This window comes from Kockovaella imperatae, assembly GCF_002102565.1.
Source record: "Kockovaella imperatae strain NRRL Y-17943 chromosome Unknown BD324scaffold_2, whole genome shotgun sequence".
Lineage (NCBI taxonomy): Eukaryota > Fungi > Basidiomycota > Tremellomycetes > Tremellales > Cuniculitremaceae > Kockovaella > Kockovaella imperatae.
This window is the reverse complement of record NW_019028942.1, coordinates 926,245-944,074: the sequence shown is the minus strand read 5'-3', so window position 1 is coordinate 944,074 and position 17,830 is coordinate 926,245. Positions and strand designations below refer to the sequence as shown.

Here is a 17,830-nt window from a genome sequence, read left to right as displayed (position 1 = left end):
TGATTGTCGACACAGGATTCGCTGTCTCGTGAATCCGAGATGGGATGAATCTCAAATGGGCCAATGGGAAAATCAATTTTGGGCTCACTACGTCACCACTTTTGCATTCTAATTTCCTCCACCGCGTGGCGTTTGTTTGACTTGACCTCCCGGTGAGCGGGTCGTGGCTGAGGAAACAACCACCCTTGGTCGGCTATCAGATCTTAAAAGGATGGCCGATGTGAGAGCGTCCTCGACTGACCAGGTGCAGGTTACCCGCTGAATAGCCCGGTTGGCCGTTGCAGATACAATTCACTCCTCCCCGTGGAGCCAATTTAAGTCTGGCGGATAACTCATCCGTTGCATGCAAGTATGTAAAGTGTACGGCATGGCCCATGCCACCGAGCCCGATCAGTCAGTGGAAGAGAAAATCACGTACCTTAGGTGTCATTGCAAGTCCCTTGCGCCCATCGCAAGACGGCGGGTCCTGCTGCACGATGCGAGGGTTCGGTCAGATCTTGAGTATATACAACAGCTGTCGGGTCGGCGGGTGATAATGTCGAGTATCGTCAGGTCGTGCAAAGGGGCGGAAGAGCAATCGTTGTCGTGGAAAAGAGTGCTGGCATGCGACAGGCAATAAAGAGCGCCAAGGAAGATAAGTTGAGGACGGAGTTGGACAGATAGGTGGATCATTCTCGGAATCTGTCGAGACACACGAACCACCGCTCACACTGAAAAGTATCAGCCAAAATGTCCACAGAACCCGTCCGAGACTCACCACTGGAATCATCAGACCCTCTGAACTTCTTGTTGAACCTGTCCACCATTGCCTCCTCGTATGCCCGTTTGGTTCCAGACGACGCATCGTCAAGGACAGGTCTAAAGGCATTCGGGTCAACATCCTCCTCCAAGTCGTCTTCTTCTGCAGTGACCAGAGAAGGATCATCAAGGTCTCTATGATCTTCCAATGCACTTCCGGCTGGACTGTCACCGTCAAGCGTTGTGCTGGCAGAAGGAAGCGGTGCTGCAGGAAGTATGAGCACCAACCCCTGTCCGTCGAGGTGGCAGAACTCACTGGGTTCGTCTGATTTCTTGACGAGATTATTTGTTATCCCATCTATGCCATCGTCCTCATCATCAACATCATCCTCGTCAGTGTCATACTCGTCCTCCTGGTACTCCGTCGCCAACGGACTGCCATTGGCAGACTCGTATGGCACTGACTCATCAGGGGCGAGTGCCACCGGCTGCGAATCCAAGACATTGACACTGGTATCCTTCGGAATCACCATCGGATCAGAGACGTCGATACCCTCGTCTTCGAAGCCGTCCTCCTCGTCGTCGTCGTCGTCGTCATCATCATCAATATCTGCCCTCTCCACCGGTTCTAAGATTTCTCTCTCATCACCAACATCGACACCCTCATCATCGACTGCTTTCACTCCCAGATTCTCTTTCTGCTGCGCGACTTCTGCCTCGGCCTCTGCGAGCGCATCATTGGCATCGTCTAGCTCCTGCTGAGCCACCTCTTTGGCCGCCAGTGCATCGTCCAGCGCCGAGCTGGCAGTTGCAGGAACAGACGAGTCGATGTCTTCAGTGATTTCGTCTACCTGTTCGAGCGGCGTAGGAGCTACCGGGTACTCGGTCTCCAGTGGATCGTCCACAACGGTGCTCTGCGCGAGAGGTGTCGGGACGGCCGCTCGATCCGATGTGAATAGCTCTGAAGTGGCAATGGGTGTGATTGCGCCGTCCTTGTCCACCGATACGATGGGAGAAAGACTGTCTTCGGCTGATGTTCTGACCTCACCGCGAGCCTTCATGAGATCAAGTTCGTCCAGTGGGTGCTCATCGTCCGGATCATCCACCTCAGATATCTCGTCGACAGGGTGGACAGGCATAGCATGGACATCAAGTGCCCCTTGGTGTAGGAGCTGGTCCGCGGGGGCTTCGTGCGCGATAGACATGGCCTGTTGGTATTCTTCAGAATCACTCTCTGTGTCACGTTCGTTGTGGTCTTCGTCGCCGTCTGCATAGTAAGCTAAAATTCAATTGAAAGGGCGAGCTCACCTTGATCATACTCGCCACCGACTCTCCCTTCATCATCGCCTCCTTTCACGTCTGGAGACCGAGCATCAGAGGAGGGATATCGTAGATCTGAAATCTCACTCACCGCCGTCATCCGAAGCAACCCTGTCCGCGATGATGCGCCTCGAGTTGCTTACGTGCATTGGTAGTATAGCTGGGAGGATCAGTAAGTTTCAAAGCCTGGTCACGTACGTTTGCTATTCGCCCAGACAGCATGAGGGTGCTCATCATCGTGGCCTACGATCTGCGATCCACCATACTCTGCTTGAGCTGCTCCTTGTCAGCCTATATACAAAATTGAGATACTGACCTGGTCTCGCTTGCCTGAACTCGGCTGGATTTCCTCTCTTAGACTGATCCACTAATGTCTCGCGACCTTCCGCTTTCACTGTTGATTGAGGTACACTGCGTGGAATTGGACCGTTCGCGTCTGGCTCGCTCTTCCCATCAACAGATTCGTCCGATTCCTTGGCTTGAGCAGAAACCTCCTTTTGGATCGCTGTGAAGCGTTGATAAAACCGGCCAGGCTCGAAGGACACGAAGAGCTCAAGGGGTGGTGAGAGTCCACAACCATGATGCAGTTGAGCGAGTTCCAGCAGGGTGATACTTTGTAGATTCAGATCATCCTGTGAGGCATCAGTGAGCATAATTTACTATGCCAAAAAAAATCCAACACCGCTCACCTCGCCCATCTTCAAATCCATCTGTTTTTCCGCAATGACCAACTCGCCTGACTTTATAAGGCCTTCTCTAGCCATCTCTGCCCGTATCGCCGCCCACACGTCTGCTAGACTCGCCTCTATGAAATCCATCTCTTTGCCCTGCAGCCAAGCTAATGATTTCGATTCGCCTGCGTAGAAGAGCGAGCGGTCGCCATCCGGTAAATGGAGGGTGATAGCTGGAAGCGTGTGAATGTCTGTAGGGTAGGGATAATCATCGTCGTCTTCGGCTTGATCGTATTCGTCTTCCTCATCTGCTGCTGCAGGACTGTGGGTCGGGGAGATGTGATATTGAGGCGAGCGTGATGTTGATGCGACCATGTCGTGAGGTATCTCGGATTCAGGTACAACCTCTGGTTGGTGTTTGATGCCAGAATCAGGATGATTGTGAGCTGGCTCAGAACCTTGATCCATGTCAGCCCCAGTGGTCGCTGGCAATTCAAACGCATCGTCGACCCCTGAAGCCAAAGGAGGGGCAGCTGAAAGGGATTCCACTCGAGTCGTCGATGGCTCTACCTCGACTTGAACTGTATCACCTGGAGTAGCAGGAGCTGAAGGAAGCTCTGCATGAATCTCGACCGTTTCAACGTGGACCACTGGTTCAGGTTCCATCTCTTCGTCTTCCATCCCTTCATCGTCTTCAACGCCATCATCAGCATCCATCACCTCATCCTCATCGCCACCGCCTCCACCGGCGTGAATGACCTCTTCTTCCTCAAACTCCATCACTTCGTCCTCGTGGACTACCCGCTCGTGATCTACCTCCATCTCGAGATCTCTGTCTCCTTCGCGTCGGTCCACGTTTCGTCAGTTCGAACGATGATGAGGGTGAAGTATCTAGCCATGGACTTTTGCCTCTCCTGCAGGTCTATGGCTTCCAGGTGGCGTTCGCCGACAGATTCAAGCTTTTGATCATGATCAGTAGTGGCCGAGGGTCCGGGTCTCGGTTCTCGGTGCGTATCGAGCCCTCTAATCCTGATTTGTTTTGGACTGGATCCTACCAGTATCTGGGAAGAGAGATCCGCATGCGTTGAGCGTGACAGAGTGCTAAGCCTCTCATCGAAGGCTAGTGGCTCGAACTCACGCCATGGCGGAGACGCCAGAGACAGAACCTCTGCTCCCTAAACCTCACCATAATCTGCTTGGTCTGACTGCCTGGCGATTTCGAATTGTCTGCGTATCAGTGTGGAGCTTGACATTTTTCGTCTCACTCGATAGTACGCTCGTTGCGACACTGCTCACGCCTATCGGATCTTTCTTTCAAGTCTCAAATCAAGCTCAATGGATCGGCACATCCTATCTCTTATCATTGTGTTGCTTTACGCCAATCTATGGTAGATTGTCCGATCTACTAGGACGCAAGACCGCCTTGTGTATCGGCTTGACACTATTCGTCCTTGGAACTGCAGGATGTGGCCTGGCTCCATCTATGGCTTGGCTGATTGTCGCTCGAGTTGTCGCCGGTATGGGTGGCGGAGGACTCCAGAGCGTATCTGTCATCGTGGTGACGGACCTCGTGGGACTGCGACGGAGAGGTCTATTCCAAGGATATGGAAACATCTTTTTCGCTACTGGCGCAGCTGTAGGAGCACCAGCAGGAGGCATTATCAACGACAAACTTGGTTGGCGATGGGCTTTCTACCTCCAATTACCATTTCTGGCCATTGCGGCCATCATGCTGGTCACTCAATTCAAAGTTCCAAGACCGCCAACATCTTCAAATGACAAGGGCAATCCGCTCAAGCGACTGGATTGGTTGGGCAGCTTGACGCTGGTCTCTGCAGTCGGGACGCTTCTCATTGGTATTTCTCTTAAAACGTCATCCTCCAAATCCGACGGCACAAATTTTGCATGGAGCGACCCGAAAATCTACGGTCTGTTGATCGCCGCTGCGGTCCTCATCGTCTCATTCGTGTTGGTCGAAGGGTTCTGGGCTGTCGAGCCTTTACTCCCTCTATCTTTCCTGACGCGACGCACTCCCGCTGCGGTTTGTCTTTCCAGCTTGGTCATGGTGACCAATATGTTTTCCATCATGTTTAATATACCTCTTTACTGCTCGACCGTCCTCCTCGCCTCGGCTTCTCAAGCTGGAGCTCACCTCACACCCTACACCCTTCTGCTCGGTCTTGGCAGTCTGGAAGTCGGTTGGGTTATGCGTCGTACAGGGAAATATTGGTGGCTCAGTATATTTCATGCTTTACTGCTCGTCCTCACAGGCGTATTGATGTTCACATGGTCGACCAAGAGTCCAGGTTGGATGTTTTGGGTGGCTCAGATGCCATCTGCCTTTGGTTACGGGGCCATCCTGACTACCTCACTCGTTGCTCTCATGACCGACGTCGTGAGGCAAGGAAAAGGCGAAACGGCAGTGGCGACGAGTATGACCTACATGTTCAGAATGGTCGGTCAGGTGTTCGGCGTGTCATTAAGTCAAGCCATCATTCAGGCGATCGTGGCCAAAGATCTGACAAATAGTATCCAGGGGCCGAGAAAACAGGAGGTGGGTCAGGGTGGGTTGAACGGAGCAGCACTAATCATCCCTCAGATCATTCAGCTGATCAGACACTCCGCATCGTCCATCCGTGATCTCGAGCCAGTGTACCGAGACGCAGCAGTGGCCGCGTACCAGCATGCCTTGCACACTGTCTTCATCTGCAATCTCGTCCTCACCATCGTCAATACTTGTATCCTAACCGCCGTCAAGGAGGAGGAGATGCCAGAGCAGCGAGCCTCAGAGGCGGCAGACTAGAAAATGCATACGGTTCCACCTATGAGATGGTCAGCGCCCATTTCCCGCTCAGTGGACACAAAAGGTCTCTCAGAATGTAGCGATCCCAGCTCCCCAAGACTACACAACCGTACCGCTCGTTCCGAGTTAAAGCGTAACTCAATCGTGAGACTGAGTCACCGGATGGTAAGATCCCAACGTGAGAGAGTATCTCTTCGCGGTTTCACATCCACCCCAGATGGGAATGTTCATCTAGAGTGCCCCCGATTCTCCTTTGATCTTATGAAGATTAGGCGGCCTCGAAACACTCGAATGAGAGCCGATCAAAAGCTCTTGCTTTATCCCAGGATATACCGTTGCTCTTTGAATCTGCGTGAGAGTACAACGACCAAGAGTCCCAGGCCCCGGGGCGCTGTCCAAAGGCCCAAATGGACCTTGACAGTTTGGCCCCGGTATAGATGACTGTACGTTTTGCCTTTACTCTAATCTCTGGTGATCTTTCAGAGATTGGTGAAGAATTCAACGCCTCAGAATGAGAACAGTTGCGGTCAAGAGTCATAGCAAGGGAGCTCACACCTTTTACTATAGCACATCATAGCGGGAATAAGGACTCACCTTAGAGGAACTGGGTACACCTGGTGGTGTTCAAGGTGCTCCAGGGCATCCAGGTTCAATCAGGACAACGATGCAGCCGGACAACCACGTGGAAAATCTATGACGTGGCACTCCACAGGAGATCTAGATATCTTTCTTCTGATATTGTTGTTCCCGTCTTCAACCCAAGTTCCCCGAGGTGTGCTGAGTTTTGAAAACTTGTTTTGACACACTCTCTCATCAAGATCGACCACGAACACTGATAAACATCCTTGCCTCGTGACGATCGTATCATTGTTGGATTGGTCGGTCCCCCTTCTCCTCCATCCTAGGACCATGTCACTGTTATTACCACCCATCAACTCGACTCTCGTCGCCACCATCACCCCGATCCACTTTCAACCCCCTTTTTACCACACATCTCGAGCCTCTGTCCTTCCCTTTATAGCAGATAAGTGGCTCTCACTGGCAGCCCCGATCATCGGATACTGGGTCTGGTCACTCTTATTTCACTACCTCGATACGGCCAAATGGCCATACTTTGAGTCAAAGAGGATTCACGAGTCACCAGAAGTGCTGTCCCGGAATAAGGTCACCGTCTCCGAGGTGGTCAAAGCGGTCTTAGTGCAACATGCCATCCAAACCGGTCTAGGGATATTATGGTTTGAAAAGGAAGAGGACATTCTCAGGCGCGAAGTTTACGTGGATCACATGGCCAAGATGGCGTGGCTAGCGCCCTACGTGGCCAGAGTCGTCTTTGTCATTTGTGGTCGATCAGGAGAAGATATACTCAAGCGACACGGTCAGTCGTTGGTGCAATGGGTGTACTGGTGGGGAATACCAACAGTTCAGCTCCTTTGGGCCTTGTGAGTTTTCATGAACCACATGTGTGGCTCCTTCTGACCTTTACATAGCTTCATCATGGATACCTGGGAGTACTTTTGGCATCGAGCATGTCATACCTCGACATTCCTCTACCGTAATTTCCACTCGGTCCACCATCGACTCTATGTGCCATATGCCTTTGGTGCGCTGTACAACCACCCTTTGGAGGGACTCGTCTTTGACACCATCGGTGCTGCCGTATCTCACTATCTGTCTGGCATGACGATGCGCCAGGCCATCGTATTCTTTGTCATATCCGAGGTCAAGACCGTCGACGATCACTCGGGTTACAAACTCTGGTGGGATCCGTTCCAATTCCTGTTCGCCAACAACTCCGACTACCATGACATACATCATCAGGCCTATGGTATCAAGACAAACTTCTCCCAGCCATTCTTGTGAGTCAAATGAATGTCATTCTGGCACACTTCGCTGACTCGATGGCAGCACCAACTGGGACAAGATCCTTGGCACAGAAATGACCCGAGAACAGGCCGCAAAGAGGACACGGCGGCCTATCAAGGTCGAGTAAAAAGCTTGTTTCGTCGTCTCTCACTTTTGTAGCTATAATGCAGATCTTCTATCCTTTACGCCAATCGTCGCCGAATCTCCAACCCCCATCCCACCTTTTCCTTTCCCGGCGCACCTCCTGTCGCTTGACCATCGACCGTGACATTTCTTTTCAGAATCTGGTAAAAGGGAGAGTCGACCAGCCCCTCCTTTGTGATTGACAACAGAGAGAGGCGAGAACAAGAGAGGCTTATAATATGAGTTTCGCTTTTCTCTTTCTCTCCCGGTCCTCCTTGCCTCTGTTCTTGCATACTGAACTCTGGCGGATCGAGCTACTACAGCAGCATGTTCCAATCAACGAAGGATCTCAACGATGACCTGCTCGTACCTCCTGTCCCCGAATCTCCTGCACCAGCCTATACGGCTCTACCTCATCGCGATGTCGACTTCTTCCTTGCACCCTTGTTGAATGGTCAGATTGGGGATATCGAACTCGAAACGGCCGACGGCAAACGGTTCTTGGTGCACAAAAAGCTGCTCGAACAAGAGACCGTCTTCTTCCACATCTAGTGAGTAGGGAGCAATGCAATAGAAGCTGAGAGCCCCCCTCCTCCCCAGCTACGGTTTCATTCCCGTCTGGAGACTCTCCAATACATCAGCTGGTCCTCCTCATCCCAATATTCCAGCACAGGCTCCATCCGCTCTCGGAGGCCTTCTCAACCTGTCCAAAATAATCGCTTCTCATATACGCGCATCGATCGAGGGTGATGCGCCACCTCACCTGCCGCCCAAAGACCCAGTGACCGCTCCTACGCCAACGACGACACCGTACACCTGGATGGTCCCGGAGACTTCGACTATTCTCGCCGCATTCCTCACCCTCATCTATCCTCGTGGCACATTTGCTACGCCACATGAGGGAGCTCTCGGATCCTTGGACATCACTGGACGAGTCATTCGCGCTGCTCTAGGCTACCAATCTGCTAAAGCGCTCAATGCGGCCAGGGACAGGATGTACCATTTCATCGAATCTCAACCGCTGGAGACATATGCGACGGCGAGCTTTTTCAAATTCACCGATCTTGCTCGGTTGGCCTCCAAGTCGGCCGTACGTATCCCTTCGAGTCAATGGTCAGCAGAGACGAGGCAACTGATGGGCAAGCATGCGGCTGCCAGGCTGGAGAATCTGCAGCGCGCAAGGCAGGAAGGTTTGGACCAAATCCTCTCCAAGACTTGCCATGCGGATCAGCATAGCGCATCCTGTACTCAACGTCCCCATATCGAATCTACATGGCGGGAAAGAGTTCAAGAGGTTGCCAAAGATTTGCCAATCGACAGTGACTTGCTCGAGTTGCTCGAGGTGGACTTGAGAGGAATCCAATGTGGGGATTGTCTCATGTTGTTAGGCACTACGATTCGAGAGAGCTTGTATGAGGCCAGAGAGCTGCCAGTCTGTTGCTAGTATTATCATGCATCGCGCCAATCAGGGTCTCGACTTGTGTGAATGACTCCGTAGCGCGACGTCTGGGCTAATGCTCCGATCTCTGGTATCCGCATCGCCAGGCAGCAGTGGCTGACGCTCGGGACCCTCTTCGTGATGCCACCGTCTCCGATCGAACAGGCGACGTGAGCGCTGATAGGGTGTGTTGTCGGACGGTGGAGCGGATCCGTAGATGAGGGATTGGCTCAGTATAGTGATATCGAAGAGAAGGGTCCCTCCAGAGCCCATCAGATAGCTAATTATTCAGCGAAATTCTACCGCGTAGACGGCTCACGGCAAGGCCTCCAGAAGATAGTGTGTACTTTCGGATGGATTGCTCGCGCCAGGGTTGACGAGGATAGAGATCACATAGAAAGTGTTCCCCAGAAATGCGAAGAGGAACAAGTACATGGAGAGTCCCTCGACAGACCGCCGTGTGAACTATATCATCAGCAACGTCCAATTGCACGCTGACCCACATTCTTCCAGATTTGAGGGAGACGAGAAGAAAGGTATAAAGTGGTGCAGGCCCACGCAGACAGTCGACCAACGACATGCTGAAAGCTAGGCGGTGGGGGTGGTGGAGGATGATCGGGATGTTGTATAAGGACTATGCCATCGGATACTGAGGACAATTGCCGCAATGTGAACAGGCAGCCAAGAGCCATGAAGGCCACGCCTGCTTTCCGTCGACCTCGATTTCTATCCTCGGAATTTCGAGCCACACTGATGCTTCTACTTGGATCACGAGTGGCGCCACCTTCCCGGGGTGGATCTTGATCCTCAGGATGAGCAGCCGACATGGTGATTCCCGCCGTCCGTCTCATATTCCGTCCACGAGTATCCACCAGATTCGGAGAAGAAGCAGACATGTGTCGCAGGGATTCGATAGTCGAGGAGGATCGACCCGAAGCATCCGACATGATGGAATCGTGCATCTGACTGTTCGGCCGCCGTGATCTACTCCGTGTCCTACTCGCTCGCTTGGCAGCTCGAGCGACGTCAAGGACGGCAGCATACACTGCGGCATGCTCATCCGTCCGACTGTAAATTGGTTCAGTGTATGTCCTCACGTGCCTTCTCGGACGACCATCAGGCAAGGTCGTGGTGCGTAGATGTGGGGAGGAGGGAGGAGCTGGAGGTAATATGAGAGATTGAGTGATTCCAGGAGTGAAAATATAACTATCTCGAGAGGTGAGGGCGGCAGGATGGTGTATTTGGAATTTGGCACGATAGTAGAAGAATTGATAGAGCAGCGAGAGATCGACAAGGCAAAAGTAGGCTGCCAGGTAGGTTTGGAAGGGTAATTGATCTGTCAAGACACATCCCACGAGGTTCCCGACATCACCCAGGAGCCAGGTCACAAGAAACGGAAGTGACAGCCCCTCGCATGATTTGAGCCTATAGTTTTTGACGACCTGCGGCAGCTGTGCGCAAAGCCAGCAGCAGATGCTGAGGTAGCCAAAGTTGCGGGAGAGTGTCTCAACTGGGACCATGGCATCGGAGGGGGGAGGGAGGGAGATAGGGGAGATCCAAAGGTGAGAAGCAGGCAGGCCAAGCGACTATAAGATCATTGTAGGTGGTGGAACACGGAAAGATAAGCAAAAGGATGAGATCGACCGCCATATAGGTTGTATTCACAAAAAGGCGACACCGGCCTTCCAGACGCCGGCGGGATTTCTCCGTTGATCCGAGTTTGTTACACCACCACCACCTTCTAATGAATGATTGGCCTGAAGACGCTCATCTGCCCATTGATATCCTACCTATCGTCGCCAGACACTTGGCTTCTGACAGATCTCTCCACAGCCTAGCGACGCTTCTCCAGCTTTCCACCGAACATCATCGTCAGTTACAATCCCTACTGTACTCGGATCTAGTCTTTTCGTCCGACGCCTCGTTCGCCTCTTTTCTTCGAGCGACCGAGAACCGTATCGAGCTCTTGTCCCTCGTGGAAATCGTAAAGATCGATGAGGTGCCGTCTCATGATACGACAGAGCAGGTGCTGCGACTGGTCGAACGAGTTCCAGGTCACCGAATTTTCCCCCGCGTCCATACGGTGATCGTATCAGAGTATGCGCTTCGACAGCTGGCGGAATCGGCCCCCTCAGTCGTCTACAACGCCTCCAGGGCACTGTTCAAGCGTCAAGAAGCTTTCTTCCGACTTGCTCAACCTCGGATACTGCGAGAGGTATGTCCTGGAGATCTCCGCACATCGATCCCTATCAGTGAACTCGTCGGACTCGCTGCTCGCCTTCAGGAATCATGGGCCAAATTGGAATGCATCGAGCGACGGGGCGCAGAGAGTGATTCAATCTTGTCTTTGACATTCGTCCCTGGCGCACATGTCGTCCTGGGCTTTCACCTGGTCCGATTGCCCCAATGTCGATTTCCAGTGGGATGGAGTGACACCCTCGTGGCTGCCTATCTGTCGCTACTCTGCAGACGAGGGCAACCAGAGAGAATGGCAGATGAGACGGTCGAGGATGCGTCGTGGCCTGAAAGTCGACGCCAGGCCTTTCTGCGTTATATCCAATTTGGATTGGCGACGGCTCTGGAGCGAGGCTCATCTTCTACTGTCCAGCGCAATGCGCCTTGGAAGCTGGCTGTCAGTGTTGGACCCATGAGATCATGACAGTTCGTTATTCATCAATGTTTTATGTACAACAGCATGTATGTCTAGACTGGTTGAGCAAAGCTTCCCTCCCACGCATTGTCCGCCAAATACGGTGAACCATAGTCGTATCCTGGGGCATGACTTTGCAGGTACTCAACCTGCTGTTGTTGCATATAACTCGGTCCATTGCTGCCTCGCGTGTAGAACGCAGAAGCAGAATTTGGTGGCGCCAATGTTGCGCTCTGAGGGAAGGCTGGAGAGTCGACAGGAGAATGTGTATGGGAGTGATTCAAGAGCGGTGCGAGATGACCAGGATGAGAGGGGTAAGTTGATCGATCAATCATGCCCATTTCTGGATTCGGTGATCGTCCATAATCGGATCCAGCATAGCCAAACTCGGAAGGATACGGTGAGAGATAGGGTTGAACGTTCTGAGCGTAGAATGCAGGCTGTTCAAAGAAGCTAGTATTGGATTGTGACGCGACAAGTGGGGCCAGTCGAGGCAAGGGTTGGGTTTTGAGTCGTTTTTGGTGGACGACTGAAGGGACGTTCTCTTTATCGGCCATTGATATGCTCGCTTCGAATTGAGCGTGACTTCGCTTTTCAGAGCTAGCTTCTGGAGATACGTCCGATGGGGAGATGGGAATGTTGGGCAGTTGTACGACCAGATCCGGTGATAAGTCACCCTCTTTCCTCTTTCTCTCTTCCTCCTTCGCTACGAGGTAAACTTCTCGGAGGACCGCAAGCCTAGGCCGTGAGATAAAGGCAGCAGCTTCAGCGGTGGAGAGTTCGAGTCGGGAGACAGTGACCAATGGCGACCGCACAATACTGGTCAACAGCGTGAGACGTTCAGTCTTGCTCAAATGATCCGGTTCGCGATGTCGAACTCCCTCAGGCCACCAAAGCGGTTTGAGCTCCTCGCCCTTGTTGTACGGGAATTTCATCTGCTTTTTAGGCTCGATGACCTTGATCCAAGCCTTGACCACGAGTTTACAAGTCGCCTGTTGAAGAGCTGCAAAACGAGACGTGTAATAGTTCTCGGTCGCGTCTGGAGCTAATGTGAGGGTGTGCATCGAGGACGCAGGCGTGTTGGGTCGCGGTGCGGTCAATCCCAACCCTTGGAGAGTCTTCTTCATCGAATCATCATCGTCGACCATGGTCCTATCTGGGTCCACGTCCATATCGTCCTCTTCAAAGGTTTCATCTTGGGCCTCGTCGTCTTCCATACTGGGGGCTTCACCGCTTTCTTCTAAACGACGAATGTCCTCCCATCGACGACCCATCTCCCCTTTGACCCTCGTCGCTTCACGATCGAGCTCTTTACGACACAGGATACCGCCCTCCTTGTTGGAGACGGATGTTTGGAGTAATTCAGACGCATAGACATCGACTTCGCCCTTGGGTGATATCCAAGCAATGACGAATTGAGATCCATTGATGAATGATGCTTTGCCGAGTGCTCGAAGGATCAGATCACGTTTCGACTTGTAATGTCTCGTGCACCGCGGCAGAGTGTGATAGGGTGTAGTCCTGACGGGAATACGAGGCATCTGATCGAGTCGGAAGAAAATGACAATTGGGTCAGCTGATGCGACAGACACACAGACATTGAGACAAATTGCGAAGATTCGATTGATGGCCCTGATCTGCAAAAGGTCTTACTCACGGTCAGAGACAAGTTGTATGGATTGACGAACGAGGAATGTGTCCTATCTATGGATTGCCCAGGAATGCTTGTCGATAGGGATAGAAAGGACAATGTCAAGTTTACAGAATGGATGTGTCAATTGTGCATGAGCATATAACCTGTTGTGTATACAGGTCAATCCTGATCGGATGGTAAACAACTCGAAGCCTGGCGTTGTTGTGGCTATGAACCCTGTCACCGTGGATGGGAGGGGAGGGGGAGGGGGAAAGAGAGAGCAGGGGAGCCGATTTGGCGCCCCTCTCATCTCTTTTGGCCTCTGCGCTTGTTCAGTAGCCTCTCTCTACTGTAATGAAGACGCTGTTGCTTTCCCCCCCTCCCTCGCTCCCCTCCTCCGCTCTGAACCTCTGCACCAATCCCTCAATACGACGCGGCGGATGGCCCTGAGAAGAAGAAATTCACAACGATAGGGCGGGCGGCGTGGAGGGCGAAAGGAGAAGAAGAAAGTGGAGAGCCCAAAAAAAAGAAAAGAAAGCAAACACGTCTAATGTGACATGTCAAACAGTGGTGGTATTGTCACCTTTGATATTCAGCCTCAAGCTTATGCATATGGAGCAGACACGGACGAGCATTTGAACTACAGCAAGCAGGCGAGATGAGAGTGTTGGCATATCCGAACCCCTGTGTATTCAGGATGTGAATGAGAGTGACGCTGTCAGGTTAGTCACTCACCTCCAGAGTTTAGCAAGGGTGGTGGGGGGAAACAAACCGTAGGGCGTGTCACACATGCTATCACTTGTCCTTTCATATATCACACGCCGCACACACTCTCCCTCTCTCTCTCTCTCTCTCTCTTTTTCTATGTCTTGTCGGCACGCTCACACACGCACACGAGTTGAGAACAAGGCGCTGCTCAAGGCGAAATCAAACATCAGCTTAGCCGCAATGAGCGAATCAACACCTGCCCCTAATAATCCTCGCTGAGATTAGGAAAACTCTCCTAATGATACCGAAATGGAGGGGCACCCTGAATTGACTTTTCCACGGTCGCAGCTCCTTTCTCCCTTGCCATTGCCTTAAATGCATCGCTCGAGCTCCATATAGAAAGGGCGGGGGGAGAATCGAAGACGACTGAGCTACCCCATTCACATGCTGCGTGAAATCTGATTTAGAGCCTCCTTCTCACCAGCTGGCAATCATCTCCATTCAATCGATGGCCAGAGACTCCACAAAGTGAAGGATTCAAGCAACAGGGCATCTAGTGGAGATACTGCTTACCACCGACTTGCAAAAGCTCAGCAGAGCCGGAGACGCGGCATCGTGAAGAAGAGTGAATCATGTTAATGCCCAAGTGGAGATATATAGGGATTGCAATAGGATGTATAGTGAGCATTGACCATTACGTCTCAGAGCTAAAAGGGCAGGTCTCGATCCACCTCCTGCTTTCGATCCACCCCACTTACCGCGCAACCACTTCTCCCTACCGCTTTTTACCTCAAACTTCGAGCAACGAAATCATATCGGGTCTGCCACCAGAGTCTGCGGTTCCCGATGTCTCTATCCAATTACCGACTGCAGACGACCTCAGAGGAGCTGATCTAAGCTCTAGACCAAGAGCCAATGCAGTCTTTGTCGTTCTGGGTGAGCTCATGATGCCCAGACAATCAGTTGCCGACAACTGACTCCATGCCAAGCTCGTAATTCCGACCTTTGGCCTCTGTTGGAATCCATTCGACAGATGGAAGATCGGTTCAACCACTGGGCAAAGTATGATTACGTCTTTCTCAACGAAGAGGTAGGACATGATCGAGTTTATCCGTGCTGACAGCTCCAGGAATTCAGCGAAGAATTCAAGCGGTGCGCCAAGGCGAACGGACAGGGGCTAACTTGCGACTTGCAGGTATACACAATCATTGACATCCTCGAACTGCTATTACGGCTTGATTCCGGCCGATGTTTGGTTCCAGCCCGACTGGTAAGAGCATCATCTCCACCAGCACGAGGAGTCCGCTGATGTTTTCTCAGGATCGACGAGGAGAAAGCCAAGGCTGCTAGGGAGGAGATGATACGGAAAAAAGTCATTTACGGTCATTCGGTCCCGTATAGGAATATGTGTCGATTCCAGTCAGGCGTGAGTGTTAGAAGGTGTCCCTTTGCTGAGCATTTTCAGAACTTCTTCCGCCATGAACTGCTGGCCAAGTACGATTACTATTGGCGTATAGAGTGAGTTCAGGCGTTGGAGGTGTCTGTACTCATTCATAGACCCTCTGTGAAATACTTCTGTGATCTGAGTGAGTACAGATCGACAATTGCGCTCATCCTCCAGACTACGATCCTTTCCTCGTTATGCAGAATGAGAAGAAGGTCTATGGATTCACGCTGTCCTTGTACGAATACATTGAGACGATTCCAACATTATGGGATAGCGTCAAGGGTGGGTGATCTGATGCGGACCCCCATGCTCACACATTAGAATTTATCGCGCTGCACCCCGAGTACGTAGCAGCTGACAACGCCATGGGGTTCCTCAGTCAGGATGGAGGCGAGACGTACAATAAGTGTCATTGTGAGTCAAGCTAAACCAAAAAGAGCTGACGACAGTCTGGAGCAATTTCGAGATCGGTGACCTCAACTTTTATCGATCTCAAGCTTATCTCGACTACTTTGACTTTTTGGATAAGAAGGGAGGCTTCTACTACGAGCGGTGGGGAGATGCGCCCATTCACTCCATCGCCGCTGCTCTGTTCGCCAACAAGTCTCAACTACATTGGTTTCAGGACATTGGATATCGTCATGAGCCTTTTCAACATTGTCCACAAGGTGAGGCGCACACAAGAGGGAAATGTTGGTGTGATCAACAGAACAATTTCGATTTCGAATGGTGAGTCTCAAGTATTGCATGATGTACTGACAAAGGTTCAGGTACTCTTGTACAAATAAATACACTGCGTTGTTTCAGTGATGCATCTAGATCACGGCGAAGCCTGCGCCAACTGCTCCCACGATCATCATCGCCGGGCCAACGAGTGTGAACATGTCGAGTGAAGCCATCGGGGACGCTGCACCCGATGCAGATGCAGATGCGGAGCCGCTAGGATCACTGCCGGAGGGTGTGACTACAGAGGCAGTGCCAGCCTCAGCGGCGGTGCTGGCAGCGGGGTCCACAGAAGTGGTGGAGTTTGAATCAGCAGCGGAAGTGAACGATGCACCCGATACTCCAGCACCGACGATGCCTTCTGTCGGTGGGGGCAGGTCTTTGGCGGTCGTCGTCGCGTTCGCGATCTCATCTGGAACATCGACGCTGTACGCTTCAGCCTGGTTATCGCCGAGTACTCACAGAGGAGAGCCGCTGGGCTCTTGTGCTAGAACGGCTGCAGCTCCTAAGAGGGCTAATTGTAAGACTCTCATGGTGATATTATTCGTGAGGAGTGGACCCGCAAAAGCTGAGTTCTTGTCCGCGTCTTAAATGCCTGTGATGGGACAGTCTGATCGTTGTGGATCCTGTCAAAGGAAGAAGACAGCCAGGAGGCAGCGAATGGAAGTACAACAGGAGACGGGTATATATGAAAGGAAGAGGTTACAATCTAAGCGTAGTGGTACACTGACGTCAGTGCAAGGGAGAACGGAAACGACTCACTCGACTCGTAACCTCCGGGGACGAAAGGCTGTGCGAGGGGCTCTGGTGTATTTAGCGGGGAACTCATTGGCGCTCCCCGACTCACGAAGGGTGTGCTTGAGAGCTACACCAGATCGCACGTTGGGTCGGACTCGGTTGAAGTTGATTCCGCCGTGTGCGTTGGTGGGCCCATGAGCGAGGAGGGCTTGGGTTCCAGTGGCTGGTCGAGGACCGTAAGAGTGGAAATGTTGTTTGGGCCCGGGCTGGGGCGAGTAGTATGAAGGGACGAGTCGCTTGCCGTGAAAGTCACTGTGCAGTGGTGGATGAGCAAGAGATGCGGGGAAGACATACTTGTGTCTGAACCAATTAAAGAGCTTGACAGAGTTATGAATGGAGTGGCATTCAACCAGGACATTTCTGTCTCCATCAGATAGATTCGTCCCGAATAGAATACAATGCCACACTCACCCTTTCGATTTGCCATTGACTTTGTGCTCTGCGAATGTAATGTCCGTTCGGGCGAGCTTGATGCCGGCCTTTGCTGCCGCCTCGACAATGTGATCGGCGTTGGTCCACTGGATGGGATATATCAGATCGACGACGTACGTCGTTTATCACTCACCCAATAGAGATCACTGATGTATAGAATGGAGTTGTCGGCCATGATGAATATCGTGCGAAGTGATCAAGTGAGGAGTGGTACAATGTTAAGAGAGAACATCAAACTGGGAGGGAGTCTGAGCGTAATATAAAAAGCATTCGCGAGATCAGCACGGAAGCAAATACATGAGTGGGTGTGTGGCACAGAGAGTCCAGCGGTGAGGTAGAGTACATGGATAGCCCAGGTAACCCCTGTCGAGTTTTGTCGTAGCTATGAGAGCTGGTCTATGCCTTGCCTTTTTCCCACCTATGACAGCTTACAGTGAAATTTTCCCCCCATTTCTCTCCTTTTGCCCGCCATCGATACGACAC

The 17,830-nt window shown here is 52.0% G+C and overlaps 11 protein-coding genes across 11 annotated transcripts; 5 read left to right on the top strand and 6 right to left on the bottom strand.

Moving 5' to 3' along the window:
- Positions 1–540: 540 nt before the first annotated feature.
- Positions 541–2,302, bottom strand: BD324DRAFT_244704 (hypothetical protein). Its single transcript, XM_022012265.1, has 5 exons — positions 2,257–2,302; positions 2,047–2,218; positions 1,055–2,005; positions 758–1,003; positions 541–710 (listed from the first exon to the last, which is right to left on the bottom strand). The coding sequence occupies exons 2-5, from the start codon at positions 2,156–2,158 to the stop codon at positions 706–708; spliced, it is 1,314 nt and encodes a 437-aa protein (XP_021873725.1). The 5' UTR covers positions 2,159–2,218; positions 2,257–2,302; the 3' UTR covers positions 541–705.
- On the bottom strand, positions 2,218–3,901 carry BD324DRAFT_244501 (hypothetical protein). The gene is made up of 6 exons (XM_022012263.1): positions 3,868–3,901; positions 3,505–3,790; positions 2,945–3,000; positions 2,748–2,779; positions 2,257–2,690; position 2,218 (listed from the first exon to the last, which is right to left on the bottom strand). Exons 2-5 carry the CDS (start codon positions 3,549–3,551, stop codon positions 2,292–2,294), a joined length of 534 nt encoding a protein of 177 aa, XP_021873724.1. The 5' UTR covers positions 3,552–3,790; positions 3,868–3,901; the 3' UTR covers position 2,218; positions 2,257–2,291.
- On the top strand, positions 3,871–5,532 carry BD324DRAFT_607100 (multidrug resistance protein fnx1; the record flags this gene model as incomplete). The annotated part of the gene is made up of 2 exons (XM_022014049.1): positions 3,871–5,283; positions 5,329–5,532. 2 exons carry the CDS (start codon positions 3,871–3,873, stop codon positions 5,530–5,532), a joined length of 1,617 nt encoding a protein of 538 aa, XP_021873723.1.
- Positions 5,533–6,441: 909 nt separating this feature from the next.
- BD324DRAFT_576472 (putative Sphinganine C4-hydroxylase) lies at positions 6,442–7,522 on the top strand (the record flags this gene model as incomplete). The annotated part of the gene is made up of 3 exons (XM_022013190.1): positions 6,442–6,971; positions 7,020–7,388; positions 7,438–7,522. The coding sequence occupies 3 exons, from the start codon at positions 6,442–6,444 to the stop codon at positions 7,520–7,522; spliced, it is 984 nt and encodes a 327-aa protein (XP_021873722.1).
- BD324DRAFT_244905 (hypothetical protein) lies at positions 7,492–9,263 on the top strand. The gene is made up of 2 exons (XM_022012266.1): positions 7,492–8,069; positions 8,119–9,263. Exons 1-2 carry the CDS (start codon positions 7,846–7,848, stop codon positions 8,960–8,962), a joined length of 1,068 nt encoding a protein of 355 aa, XP_021873721.1. The 5' UTR covers positions 7,492–7,845; the 3' UTR covers positions 8,963–9,263.
- Positions 9,264–9,271: 8 nt separating this feature from the next.
- On the bottom strand, positions 9,272–10,476 carry BD324DRAFT_648553 (PQ loop repeat-domain-containing protein; the record flags this gene model as incomplete). Its single annotated transcript, XM_022017856.1, has 2 exons — positions 9,272–9,421; positions 9,460–10,476. 2 exons carry the CDS (start codon positions 10,474–10,476, stop codon positions 9,272–9,274), a joined length of 1,167 nt encoding a protein of 388 aa, XP_021873720.1.
- A 183-nt stretch (positions 10,477–10,659) lies between these two features.
- On the top strand, positions 10,660–11,616 carry BD324DRAFT_615583 (hypothetical protein; the record flags this gene model as incomplete). Its single annotated transcript, XM_022014740.1, has 1 exon — positions 10,660–11,616. Exon 1 carries the CDS (start codon positions 10,701–10,703, stop codon positions 11,613–11,615), a length of 915 nt encoding a protein of 304 aa, XP_021873719.1. The 5' UTR covers positions 10,660–10,700.
- A 21-nt stretch (positions 11,617–11,637) lies between these two features.
- Positions 11,638–13,290, bottom strand: BD324DRAFT_244629 (hypothetical protein). Its single transcript, XM_022012264.1, has one exon. The coding sequence runs from the start codon at positions 13,145–13,147 to the stop codon at positions 11,660–11,662; it is 1,488 nt and encodes a 495-aa protein (XP_021873718.1). The 5' UTR covers positions 13,148–13,290; the 3' UTR covers positions 11,638–11,659.
- A 1,113-nt stretch (positions 13,291–14,403) lies between these two features.
- Positions 14,404–16,325, top strand: BD324DRAFT_244170 (putative alpha-1,2-mannosyltransferase). Its single transcript, XM_022012261.1, has 12 exons — positions 14,404–14,627; positions 14,667–14,883; positions 14,937–15,037; positions 15,077–15,099; positions 15,143–15,217; positions 15,268–15,373; positions 15,413–15,465; positions 15,505–15,533; positions 15,569–15,676; positions 15,716–15,808; positions 15,844–16,123; positions 16,165–16,325. Exons 1-12 carry the CDS (start codon positions 14,580–14,582, stop codon positions 16,202–16,204), a joined length of 1,173 nt encoding a protein of 390 aa, XP_021873717.1. The 5' UTR covers positions 14,404–14,579; the 3' UTR covers positions 16,205–16,325.
- Positions 16,210–16,650, bottom strand: BD324DRAFT_648549 (hypothetical protein; the record flags this gene model as incomplete). Its single annotated transcript, XM_022017855.1, has 2 exons — positions 16,210–16,543; positions 16,580–16,650. The coding sequence occupies 2 exons, from the start codon at positions 16,648–16,650 to the stop codon at positions 16,210–16,212; spliced, it is 405 nt and encodes a 134-aa protein (XP_021873716.1).
- A 112-nt stretch (positions 16,651–16,762) lies between these two features.
- BD324DRAFT_244216 (hypothetical protein) lies at positions 16,763–17,749 on the bottom strand. Its single transcript, XM_022012262.1, has 4 exons — positions 17,481–17,749; positions 17,327–17,433; positions 17,210–17,275; positions 16,763–17,167 (listed from the first exon to the last, which is right to left on the bottom strand). The coding sequence occupies exons 1-4, from the start codon at positions 17,520–17,522 to the stop codon at positions 16,876–16,878; spliced, it is 507 nt and encodes a 168-aa protein (XP_021873715.1). The 5' UTR covers positions 17,523–17,749; the 3' UTR covers positions 16,763–16,875.
- Between the last annotated feature and the right edge of the window lie 81 nt (positions 17,750–17,830).

What these genes read in the sequence shown, in the direction of transcription:
- BD324DRAFT_244704 (XM_022012265.1), bottom strand. Translation starts at nt 2,158, where the DNA reads ATGACGGCGGTGAGTGAGATTTCAGATCTACGATATCCCTCCTCTGAT. An exon ending in CGGTGGCGAGTATGATCAAG is followed by an intron (nt 2,006 to 2,046) that starts GTGAGCTCGCCC and finishes CTTACTATGCAG; the next exon opens with ACGGCGACGAAGACCACAAC. An exon ending in CAAGAAATCAGACGAACCCA is followed by an intron (nt 1,004 to 1,054) that starts GTGAGTTCTGCC and finishes TACTTCCTGCAG; the next exon opens with CACCGCTTCCTTCTGCCAGC.
- BD324DRAFT_244216 (XM_022012262.1), bottom strand. Translation starts at nt 17,522, where the DNA reads ATGGCCGACAACTCCATTCTATACATCAGTGATCTCTATTGG. An exon ending in ACATCAGTGATCTCTATTGG is followed by an intron (nt 17,434 to 17,480) that starts GTGAGTGATAAA and finishes TATCCCATCCAG; the next exon opens with TGGACCAACGCCGATCACAT. An exon ending in TTTAATTGGTTCAGACACAA is followed by an intron (nt 17,168 to 17,209) that starts GTATGTCTTCCC and finishes ACCACTGCACAG; the next exon opens with TGACTTTCACGGCAAGCGAC.
- BD324DRAFT_244905 (XM_022012266.1), top strand. Translation starts at nt 7,846, where the DNA reads ATGTTCCAATCAACGAAGGATCTCAACGATGACCTGCTCGTACCTCCT. An exon ending in ACCGTCTTCTTCCACATCTA is followed by an intron (nt 8,070 to 8,118) that starts GTGAGTAGGGAG and finishes CCTCCTCCCCAG; the next exon opens with CTACGGTTTCATTCCCGTCT.
- BD324DRAFT_244501 (XM_022012263.1), bottom strand. Translation starts at nt 3,551, where the DNA reads ATGGAGGTAGATCACGAGCGGGTAGTCCACGAGGACGAAGTGATGGA. An exon ending in AGCTATCACCCTCCATTTAC is followed by an intron (nt 2,780 to 2,944) that starts CGGATGGCGACC and finishes AGTTGGTCATTG; the next exon opens with CGGAAAAACAGATGGATTTG. An exon ending in TGGATTTGAAGATGGGCGAG is followed by an intron (nt 2,691 to 2,747) that starts GTGAGCGGTGTT and finishes GATGCCTCACAG; the next exon opens with GATGATCTGAATCTACAAAG.
- BD324DRAFT_244629 (XM_022012264.1), bottom strand. Translation starts at nt 13,147, where the DNA reads ATGCCTCGTATTCCCGTCAGGACTACACCCTATCACACTCTGCCGCGG.
- BD324DRAFT_244170 (XM_022012261.1), top strand. Translation starts at nt 14,580, where the DNA reads ATGTTAATGCCCAAGTGGAGATATATAGGGATTGCAATAGGATGTATA. An exon ending in GGATTGCAATAGGATGTATA is followed by an intron (nt 14,628 to 14,666) that starts GTGAGCATTGAC and finishes CTAAAAGGGCAG; the next exon opens with GTCTCGATCCACCTCCTGCT. An exon ending in GAAATACTTCTGTGATCTGA is followed by an intron (nt 15,534 to 15,568) that starts GTGAGTACAGAT and finishes CTCATCCTCCAG; the next exon opens with ACTACGATCCTTTCCTCGTT.